At 35.0% G+C, this 12415-nt stretch overlaps 1 protein-coding gene across 5 annotated transcripts in view; it reads right to left on the bottom strand.

The window, feature by feature from the left end:
* The window catches only part of CEP170 (centrosomal protein 170), a 110837-nt gene that overhangs the window by 40159 nt on the left and 58263 nt on the right, over nt 1–12415 (bottom strand). For 4 of the 5 annotated variants that reach the window (XM_062572137.1, XM_062572139.1, XM_062572142.1 and 1 more), the window contains exon 10: nt 1873–2022. The exons of the other annotated variant lie outside the window; for it this stretch is intronic. In XM_062572137.1, coding sequence (XP_062428121.1) covers nt 1873–2022 — 150 coding nt within the window. The remainder of the gene's footprint in view (nt 1–1872; nt 2023–12415) is intronic. 5 annotated transcript variants of the gene reach the window in all.

Raw genomic sequence — 12415 nt, 5'->3', positions numbered from 1 at the left:
TGACATAGCTTATAAATCAAAGACATTTTCCTCTCCCTTTCCTAATGATAAAACAAACTGAGTCTAAGTTTTGGTAACAACATTTTAAATATTACAAACTTCTCCAATTGAATCAATAGTTATCATGATTGTTTCCTTCTTACAATACCACAAAATACACTTCTATCATCTGCAGCCTGAACTGGCATGTCTTTCATTTTTACATACGTATTAACAAACTTTTATTTTTTTGTTTTAGTAAGCTTTTTTCCACCTTTAGCCATTCTGATCTTTTCCCAACTCAATTCTTACTACATCTACATTACTTACAACAGCTTTGTCTTGTTTACCTACAGAAGAATTTTTTATCTTTTTCCTATCATAACTCATAATAATCTTGCAAATTAAGATTATGCCAAATTACTCATTTCGTGCTCAGTATCTCAAAATTTATTTATTCAGCAAAGGCACAATTCTCATAATTCTTCTCAAATTCACAGCCAGTTTTAGTGTGTCATTCTTAAATCCCGTAATCTGTAAAGCATGACACTTCAAAAGCTCAAGCATGTTCATAAAACTCATATGAATCTTCTGCTATTTATACAATTAGAGAAATGGAAAATGTAGATATTTTTGATAATCTTGAAAACTGTTATGGCACAAAGGCGCTGAATGCTACAAAAGGCATGAAAAAGAAGAGATAGGAGTAGGATTGTGGATATGGATTCAAATATAGAGGTAAGATGAAAGGCAGTTCAAATTCTACCACACAATACAACCGCATTATATGGCATAATTTATTCAAAATAATAGCCTTAGAGAACCTATTCAAAAATACTAATCTAGATATGACACATACAGTGACACACTTAGTGTAACAGCACTGCATAGTAGCTAAAATACAATTATGACAAAGGAGATATTTTCTATGAAGAATAGATTCCTAGAACCTAAAGACAATGTTTCTTTGCATGACAGGTGCACAAAGTCACACTTTAAGCTCTTGATATATTCTAGAAATTATCAAATGTGTACCAACTTACTTGCAGGATCATATTTCACCAACAGCTTACCATGGCAACTAAAAGTACGTGCTGGACGCTTTGCTACTGTTACCAGATTAATTCTGCTCCAGTCTGAGCCTGTTCTGTTCCTATCACATTTCAAGTTTACTTTACCCATCACAATGATATCAGAACATCTTCCAAGATTTCAATATGAAGTACCATTAACACATAGCTCATGTATATATCCTGTGAGTCCTGTACAAAGAACACGCATTTTCCTTCGCCTAATCACTGATTAAATGCCTACTGCTTGCCTCCAAGGTACCTAAGAAGTGGCTCCGCATGAGCAGCATCTTGCTTGTGAACTCAAACCCTGAACAGGAACACCTGAAGTCCTCTGATTTTGGAAAACAACAACAACAACAATCTGAAATGTATTATCCATCGTATTTTTCCTAGCTGGCTTTGTATCATGCATTAAATGCATATAACTTATTTCTGAATTTTAATACTGTTACCTTCTTCGGGCTATAAAACTTTTTCCCAGCTTTTTCTCAGTTGAACTGTATAACTCACAAGAAGTGTACACTGTGCAAATGTGTGTTGCAAATGTAATGTTACAAGGAAATTCTTGCTACATTTCCAAAACATTAGTGTTAATGGAAATAGAAAGGTAGCAAAATTTAAAATACCTTCACAATTTAATTTGTGTGACAGAAATTTTGATAATGCAATAAGGGTTTAATAAAAATCAAATGTTTAAAGATCTGAACTGGTATTTTCTAGTCAAAGGATTTTTTTTTTTGCTCTTTAACACTTACTAGTCAATTATTAGTGCTCTCTCTTATTGGAAGAAAAAAGAAGACCATCAAAAATTAAATTCTACCTCTGTGTCAAGAAATCCAGTTGTACTCAGTGGTCTTTTTTCTTCCAGCACTACTGTAGCAGAATTTATAGCCCAATCTTTTACTAAATCTTTCTGGTTCTCGTTGATAACAGGCCTATTATAATCCTGGCTGTCATCCACTCCAAATACCTGAAAATGAAACAAACCATTATACACATTAACCCAGTACCATCCTAATATTCAATGTTCAATGTTAATGGATGGATGGTGGCATGCTGGCATAGTGAGTTTAAGTAATATTTGTTGTATTATGCTTATCTGTCATCTTGGTCAAATCTACAAGTTAAATAAAAGAAACAGCTACAGTAATTTTGAAAAGAGTAGAGGTCTATGTCAACGTCATTAAAATTCATGGAACTGCTAGCTGGAATGGTCAGATATGAAAAAATGACACTGATGAAGAAACAAGAAACACAACCAAAATAAATTACCAAAACAATTTTAAACTCCATTTCCTAACTGAGGAAAAAAAAACCCAACAACAAAACAAAAAGCACCACATTTTCAGATTTTTGACAGCAGTGAAAACAAGAAATATGCATGAAATATACTAAATTCTTTCTCTAATTAAAACAAAATTTCATTCTTCCCTTTGGCAGGGAGTTAGCAGATTTTAGAACTCCACCAGATCTTAAAACCCATGTAGACTAACCTCACTCAAGACCTGGCTTCTCCTGGTTCTAGAACTACACTGTTTCCTACTGATGTTTACATCGATCCCTTCCATTTGTGATAGAATACTTTCTCCATTATATTTACAACCATTGCTCACACAGATTAATACTAGAAAGATGTTTCAACTATTATAAGGCAATGTAGTAACACAGAGTTAAGTAGGAGAACCAAGGCATCATCTATCAAATTTATGGGAGTCAAACACTAAGGAATATAAATTCTTTCAGAATAGATGTATACTTCAGAGATGTTTTAGAGAAACATATTGTATCTAGAAAAAACGCCATTTGTAAAATTCTGCCTAAAAATGATAAATGCCCTATTTTTATGATTAAGGACTTTAACATTGAAGAATTACAGACCTGCAGAATTACAGTGGAAAACACATACAGACATCAAAACTGGCTGCTGAAAAGATTAACTATAATGCCAAAAACTGTTTCACCTTAAAGGAAGCCCAAAAACACCAACTAACGGGGGGGGAAAAAAAAAAAGACATGCACAAATGTTATGCTCTTGCAAAAGTATTGCTAATGCTAAAGATACTTTAAAAAAAAAAAAGCTAAACCTCTCACTTCCTAAAAATCTTCAACGAAGTTAGTGTATTTAAAAGGATTCACCACCAGATGGCCACAATTCACACAGTTTTTAACGTCTGAGAAGTAGGTGAAGAAAAAAATATTAAGCACTTAAGTCATTCAACTCCTGCTCCTTTTTGGAGTGACTCTCATGAAGATCCAGAAAGATGTTACTGTAGTATCCATATACTTAGAACTGAGGAAACTTTTTCAATGTGCTTGCATTCTGTTACAGTACAAAAACCCTGCTTTCTGCAATTCTGAAGTCATGAAATGCTCCCCAAATCTTGAATAAATATATATTAATCATTCCTAAATATTCTTATGCACAAGTTTCTTAAGAGTATTTTATAAAAATATTTTCTAAAAAAAGAGTATGATATACCATACAACTTTTATTTACTGGTATATTCCTGATTTATACAGTGGTAGCCATCTTTGAAGATACAAACATCATACGCTGCCACATTTCTTGAAAATACTGTTCTTCTAAAATTATATTAAACCAAGAAAAAAGTGGCTACACAGTTTTACATATTCTTTAAAATTAAAACAAATCATGCTTTTATTATATAAACATCCAAAGAAAAATATGAATCAACATCTCAATATTTAATCAGGACTACAGGAGTAAATTGCAACCTCCAAATTGCTTAATAACTGTTTTAGCCACCAAATATTATTTACTGTGTCAATGAGTTCCTTTACTTGTAATCACAAACAACATCATGTAACACTTTTTCAGTGTTATCTCCTCTTAGCTTGAAGCTCTATTTGCAAATCTTGTTATTCGTATTCCATCACTGAAGTTACTACACAACCATATCCAAGAGTTTAGTCTCCCCTCCCCCCCCCAAATGTAAAAGGTAATTTTGGTATTGTAAAAAAAGCAGATGTACCTTCTAACACTACCCCTCCGCATAATGCTTCCTCTGCATAAATAACGCAGCTGTAACAGGCCAGAATAGATAGGCAGGCTATTTGGGGACACTATTATTGGAAAGAAAGTAAAAGTACCTTCTCAAATAAACTATTTATTTTGCACATTCCCTCTACATCCATGAGTACTCTTACGCACATGCACCTCCCCGTCATAGTTCCACCGCCACACTACCAGCTCAAAGCTCCTCTTCTCACTAAGAACAATGAGGCTGAGGCAAGTGTGATCTAACCCAAAGGCTAAATTTCAGGAAAAAAAATGTTTTATATATATATTTAAAAAATCCTTCTGAAAACAAGTGCATTAACAGATAACTAAGTCTTTAAACGTGAACAGAAAACTCTGCAAAAGGTAAAACTCGTATTTAAGATTTGAGAGAATTCAGAATCTCTCTCATCTGCCTGCCAACTAGCTACATGAAATGAATACCATCAGAATTCAAGATTAACCAATCTACTTACACCGTTCACCAAATAATGAGAATATATCATAGGAAAAAATAGTCATGGAATAACCTGAAGGTTTGCGCTTGAAACTGTGTCTCTACTATTTAAAAGAATAGCTATTTGTGTTATGTGGGTTGTTGTGATAAAGTACATTTGCAAACGGTGATTTGTTGTGAGTGAAGCCTAAAGAGATAAAGGCCTTTACCTTCCTTAGATATTTCTATTCTTCAAAAATTTCCAGGATTCAAAATCACTTGAGAGAAGTCTAGAATAAAACTTAACTAAACAAAAACAAACAAAAAAAATCTTGACGAAATGGTGATGACACCTTTTGCTGCATCTCTTATCCATTAATACAAAAAAAATTCATTTATACAAAAAGACAAATACAAACTTTACCAAAAAAAATCTTTTTGTCAGAAGAAACACCTGCAGCATAAAACTGGACCAACTACTATCTAGATTTCGAATAGCTGGGTCTTTGAGAAGAGAAAGATGCAGCCAGGTTAACAGATGCAGGTTTGGCCATGGACTGAGTTTTTGCAAAATTAGAAACATGCCTTTTTTATTTTTAGTTTTTTAAACAGATGTCAAATCGAAACAAAATTATAATTATAGAAATCCAGAAAGATACAAAAGAAAGCCATATATAAGAAAAAACCTTCCCATAAGCAGGTATTCTCCTGAAAAGTTGTTAAAAATATTTTCTTTACTGTCCTGTCCTATTATTTTAATGAAAGATGGTATTCTAGCAGAAAAACTAGACTACTTCATCCCGAGTGTCTGAAGCTCAATCAAATTACAAAACAGAAAGAACACGATAACAATTTTCACTTGTTTCCCTGAACGTGATTGCAAGGGAAAGCTTAGACACTTAAATGGCAAGTCAACCACCGGCACCATCATCAGAATTACATGGAGTCCCTGTGGAGTCTTCACAGCACAACTGTAATTAAGGTGTCAGAAACATTGTACGAACTGTGGTGGTGGCGGGTTTATAACTAAATACTCCATTTTTATGGAGCGTGAAACATTCAGGCTGCTTAGAAGGACAGGGCAACAGGAGCAACAAACACTGCTGCACAAATTCAAACTCCATTTATGAAAGAGGTTGACAACATGTTGTTTAACCTCCAGCAGAACTGACCTCTCGAGAAAATGGGTTAACAGGTGACAGACAGACTGCACCCAGTTTTGAGCCCATGGACGTACACGCATGGACGAACTGCGGGGAGCTCAGCAGAGGGCCATCAAGCTGGTCAGGACTGCAGTACTTGCCTTGTGAGGGGAGGCTGGAGAAGCTGGGTTGGATCAGCCTGGAGAGTGGGGAGTCCTAACAGCAGCCTGCCTACCCCTAGGAAGAGGTCATCAAGAGAGCGCCAGGCTCTTCACAGCACTGCATGGCAGGAGGACAAGGGACAACAGGTGTAAGTTGAAATGAAAGAGATCCAGATGAGGTATAAAGAAAAGCTTTTTCATCCAGAGGATGGCCAGGTAGTGGACAGGCTGCCCAGAAAGGTTGCACAGTCCTGCAGGGTTTCAAGACTCAATGTGATAAAACCTTGAGCACCCTGCTCTGACCCCACAGCTGACCCTGCTTTGGGCAAGGGTTGGACTAGAGATGTCCTGAGGTCCCTTTCAGCCTGCGTAATCCTGCGATCGTATGACAATTGAGCAGCTCAGCTGAAAAAGTAAGCCAGTCTTAAGAAAGCCTGAAGTGAACTCCTCTACTGTCCCAAACTCTCAACTGCTGAACAGCTAAAACCATGGCTGGCACATAATGAAGTCTCCCAAATCAGCAGGTAAAAGTAAGGTTCCGAAATGCTTTTAAACTTCAGAGCAATGAATGATACCCTATGGTCCCCTGCAGTGGGGTGAATGGGTCATTCCCCCCACCATACACACACACTTCTCTAAAAGAATTAATATTTCTATGCCATAGATGAACTACGCTAGAGGTCAGTGTAACTGCTTTAGGATGACTGAACAGAAGTAACGATTCTTTAAAACACAGAAGCCATTTTTCTTTGCTGATATATATGTGAGACCATCTACAAATTAAAATAAAAACTACTCAGAAAAATTAATGTAACAGGAGCCTTCCCTCCCTGTCCTGCCCCAAGTCCAAAGGAAGCTAGAAAAAAAGTATGCATCCACCCTCCTAATGTACTTTTATCTACTTTTAAATAAATTCAAGTAAAGTAGAAAAAAAATCTTCTCAGTATTTTTCATTAAGATGCATTTCAGTGTTCCCAAAGTTACTACTTCATACCTGCTTTTATTTAATTTCAGGATATTAATTATGTATTATTTCAAAATTCATGATGATCACAGTGCAGCTCTACAGCAAGTCCTCAGTACTCAAGGTCCACAGATTACACAAAATTAGTTTTAGTTCATCATTCAAACTATTAATGAGGATCCTGATATTGACAAAAAAAATTTGTATGAGACTCCACTAAATATGTTCACTCAGTTTTATAGCAAAATTGTGTATATAAGGGGGTCTTGTTTTTCTGCATATGTTCTTACTGTACAAAGCATCAGAAAACATTCCTAGAGTGCACTAACACGAAGTAGGTGCAGCAATTTTATTGAGAATACAGATCTGTAGAGCATTCTATCTAGTTTCAAAACCCCTGACTTGGAGTTTCTGAAATTTTCCCCATAGTTTTACCACTGTACTCCTAAAATAAAGGATATGCAGTAATTAATAAGAGTATCAATCAGTTTAATGGAAATAGAACAGACAAATAACTACAATTCAGAGAGCTATTACTAGGATTCTTTTCATTAATGGAGTAAACTGGAAGTGCTTGAGTAATCCTCCATATATTCCTTCTGCTCCTGTCAACAGTTACGGGCAGGTTTTGAAGAGGCATTTGAAAAAGTTGAAATACTGTTAGTTTCAGTGTGGGCAATTCGTATACAAAGAGCAAAACAAAATCCCAAACTAAGAAGTGTACAGATGGAAATTCAAGTATAAACAGTTAAATGACTAAACTAAATCAAAGCAGATCATATGTAAGGGACAACAAGCTGTAGTGTACATTGCATTAAGACAGGACCACCACAAAAGAAAGCAAGGAATGAGTGGCCCAGTTTGAAATATGGTATTTACAATTGCAAATTGATGGGAATGTAAATTAAATAGCAATTACATATCATAACTTTTCAGGAGAAAAGAGGAAGATGAGTATATTTGATTGCAAGGGAAGTAAAATAAAAGCAGATTTCAGAAACTGAGCTGTGAATTGATACAGTCAAACCAGCACGAAAAAAGTGAATTTTGGAAACACATAAACTGGATTTGGACACAGCTCGGATGTGCTAAGCAAGGAGAAAAAAGAGTAAACATGGCAAACTCAGAAGATGCTTGATTGATAGGAAGAGAAAATTCCAAAGATCAGGGAAACAGAATAGGTTTCAGGTATGTAATGTAGATCATCTTGGCAATGCTAAGTTTAGTGTTCAGACTGAACTTCTGGTACTTAGCTAAAGAGGGTAGTCCAGACATCCATAATATACAACAAATTGGTCGTCAGAAGTCAAAAAAAACTGATCAAGTAGGGAAAAAAAGACAGAAAAAAACCATCTTCTCCCCCCTTTAAAAAGTATGATGAGCCAGAGTACAACTCTTATGTTCTTTGTATTCAGCTACTGCATGAACTTGGTTTAAGCCAGTTCCTTCTGAGAACTCTGATTTTAATGGTTTGTGTTTGCTCTTGGCAGTTATCCTGGCCTGCCCATGTGAACAGACTGTGTTCTGTGCAAGGCATATCTCATGAATAGCCATGGATTTTCACAGAAGTTGTTTAAGGCATTTTAAATGTATATTCAAGATGCAGAATCAGATTTAACATGCTGTAGTAGAATATAAAGGATGCCACAGCAGCAAAGATGATCAATCTGCCAAGTCTAATAACTTCCTCTTACCATACGCCCAGTTACAAATTTATGTGCATGCATATTTCCTACCTGTTTGCTATAATGAAGTACTCTTTCTTTAGAAATTCAAAAGGAAGCAGTATGTTTAGAGTCTGTAAGACATCTTTACAAAAAGCTTGTTAAACATCCTCTGCATTCTTGCCAAAATTCATTTCCTCAGATTATTTGCTGGGCTTTAATGGTTCTACTGATTTTTCAATGTCATATTCATAAAATATGGTCAGTTTACAACCACGACACACTGTGGAACTAAAATGCATTCTTTCCGGAAGAAATCACTGGAGCAATGGCAAAAGGTAAAAGGTGTGAAAGAACAGGAGAGCTGAACCCATCTGCTGAACACAGATAAATATATCTCAGTTCCTTAAACAGTCGTTCAGACATTTAGAGATTGTCTATCCTCACTTACTCCCAGTCCTTCATTTATTTATTTATTTTAGGCAACTTGTCATTTATAACGCTGCAAAAATTTGCCAAAAGGAGTTCCACTTATAATATACTATCATGCATAAGTTAAGTATTGCAATGCAAAACATTTTTCCCCCACTTGTGCTGTAAAAATACGTATTTTGATGATCACGGTTTTAACAAAAGACTTCATAAAAGGCATTCTATAACCACCTTACAGATTTTAAAAAAATGCTTTGATTGGGTATATATACGTTAATATTTTAAAATAAAATCCCTGATGCCAATTGCATAGTATATTTACAAATAAATGATGGAAAACATCCCATTTAGTCTATGCTTCCACAAAACCAGACTGATATATTATAAATGTAAGAGTATAATAAAATATCTACTGATTTTGTCACTCCTACTTTTAAAAATATTTAACTTAACGTCCAGCTTAAATTTTTCAGTCCACAATTCTTCTTAGTGGTTATTTTATGCTTAATACCATGTTTGCCTGTATCTGCAAGATTACTGATAGAGCTTTAAGGTTTGCAACAAGATCTGCTAATTCTATGAACACTTCTGAAAAACTTTCAGAATAATGCAGCCAAAAAAACCCCAAGTTATTTAAAATAAAGTCTTATACTGAGAAGTGACTGTGGAAGATGACACATCGGGCTATTTGTCTACCACTGACCTCCAAAGTCATAAAACAGCACATAAAAAAAGATCCGGTTAAAACAGTTTCTTTCTTTCTTGCAACACAAAAACAATAAAGTCTCTCAGTAAGAAGTCCCAGCTCAGCAAGGAAAAACACATAGCAGTCCTTGAAAAACACATTAGCTAGCAACATAAAATGGTATGAACAGAAATACCCTGGGAACAAAAATGAGTAAGAAGACTCCATTTTATTATAATCACTTTTCAGAATAGACTCCTAACTCACTCATTCCAAAAAAACCAAACCACCTCCCCCTCAAAAAAAACCAAAAACCAAACTACTAATAAAAAAACAGTGTACTCCACCACCCAAACAAACTGAAATACAAGTATTGTGGTAAACAGAAAGCTGAAGAAAATGGAAGCGGAAAACTTGGCAACTCCACAAACAAGAGCACAGCTCCCCACCCTCAATTGTTACAGTTATTCCAAATTTTTAAAGAAGGAAGAAAAAAAAGTCTCGCTCAAGATTGTGTTAACAGGCAATATTTTATGTACCCTCTATGCATGGTATAAAGTATTTTTATGAACAATGATAGCACATACATTAAAATAAGGTTACTGCTATTATTGTCTGTCTACCTTTATATACCAGGCCTTTAAAACAGCATCCTTTTCTACTTGAAAATAAATTGGAACACGATCTAAATATGAATCTTGTATTGAAAACACAATCCTATTAAATAGTCACAGAAGAATGCCTTTTCTGGATGGCAGCGGGGTGGATTGAGATTTGTTTGATTTTGGTACTCTTTACAAAATGTTTTAATTCTAGGGTTGGGAAGTGGTATGGTTGAATTTTATTAGATCTACTTTGCTGATTAAAGAAATAAATTATTCATTAGGAATCTGAAACGCATACAACGTAACAACTGAAATTAACAGTTTGGGGGCCTAATAAAATTTTAACTAAAGCCCAATGTTTCCATATATACATAAGCTGCTATAACACTCTACATTAGCTAATTCAGCTAGGTGGGTGAGAACTGAATCATTCATTTAGCCTCTGTTCTGTTCCTTCCCTAATCACACATACATGGACAGAGTTTGACTCTGCTAGTATAGTAAGTCCTACAAATTTCCATTCAGAGTTATTCCGAAACAGAATTGGCTTAAGCTAAAACCAGAAAAGAATAACCCAAAACAACCAAAAAAAGAAACAAAATAAAACCAAGAAAATCCTCATGAGAAATTAAGAAAGCGCCTGCAAAAATTCCATGAGTTGCTCTTTACTTATTGCAATGGTCTCATGAACATATTTAATATTCAGAACACAGTCAGAATTATTTCTGCATTCATTTATTAAAATTCATCACTGGCAGCATTTTGCTTTATTACAAGCATGAAATTCATTGCTCTGATAATCTGTAATCATCTTATATCAACAAAAAGGGGAGATGAACTGTAGAAATATTACTTTCAATTCTTCCAGCCACTGATAGACTTACCTTAGAATTCTGAGACCGAGGAAGATTTTTTTTAACTTGATGTTTGATAAGAACAACTCCCTTCTACTAGAACAAATCTGATTATTAAAAAAAAAAATGTAAAACGGACAGAAAATTTATCATTCAGTGCAAAAGAGAGAATCACTGAATGCTTGAGGTTGAAAGCGACCTCCGGAGATCATCTATCCAACCCCTCTGTTCAAGCAGGGTCACCTAGAGCATGTTAGACAGGAAACTTGCTAAGTGTTAGAGCAATTGCTAAGTGTTAACGGAAGAAAGCTTTGAACCTACCCAAAAGGCAGAACTGCTGGATGTAAAAGCAAAACAAATCCTACTACTATGCCCCACCAACTGATACATTTTGTGTAAGAGTAACACTGAAAACATGTTCTAAACCAAATCAAGATCCCAAATTTGTTTTATTTAGCACTCAGCTGTTAACTGCATCATTATTCTTCTAGAAAGAGACCTGACTTTCTGAAGCTATTTAAGTAGAGAACACTATTTCCTTTTATGTTCAAAGTGGTCCCTTGCAGCTCCTCTCCTTTACACTGATGAACTTGCCTTCACATCTACAGGAAAAAAACCTCTGCTGTGCAACTGGTGCTTCTGTATGCCACTGAGAGGCAAGCATTCATTAGGCTCTAGCTGGATACAGAAGGCAATTTTAAAAACGGTTCTACAAGTATAAAAAGATAGCCAGCATCTGACTCTCAGTCAGATTTATTTTCTAAACCCGCTTGCCTAGTTATCAATTCACATTTCTCTATGAATTTAAGTGACATTTGAAAATCTGAACATAGAAATGGCTAATGAATGTAGAAATTGGCTAATGAAAGGATTAACTGCTATTTTCCAAGTGTTCTCTGTTTATGAAGACCATTAAGACATAACCATACAGTATTTTTTATATAAATATATATAAAATTATACTGTATCTGTATACGCAAGAGCAAGTGAAAAGAATACTAAAGTTTGTGAGGAGAATTATTGATTTTGCTTAGAATTTATATTTTGTTAAATAAAGGTGACAGAGGACCACCTGGTAAACCTGTGATTGAATAATGCAAGTAAACTAATGACAGAAGAGATTAATTTACAAATCCCTTCCATACCAGTAATTCTGGCAGCATTCACTCAGAGTCAAGATACCAAAAAGACCACAGAATTTCACAGAAATAGTAATAACATCAAGTTATTAAAAAAAAGTCAGAAGTCAGATGCTATTCAGAGAAAATTTCAGTAATACAAGATAGATTTTGTGTGCATGAGTGTGTGCTATTTGTGAAAAGCATAGCTGAATACTGTGCAAGCACAGGAACCTTTTCAAGATAGAACTGAGAAGCTGAGCAACTGAAGAGAGAAGACAAT

Source organism: Rhea pennata, chromosome 3, assembly GCF_028389875.1.
Source record: "Rhea pennata isolate bPtePen1 chromosome 3, bPtePen1.pri, whole genome shotgun sequence".
In the NCBI taxonomy this organism is placed as follows: Eukaryota; Metazoa; Chordata; class Aves; order Rheiformes; family Rheidae; genus Rhea; species Rhea pennata.
Note: the sequence above shows the minus strand (reverse complement) of the source record. Positions and strands in the feature narration are given on the sequence as shown.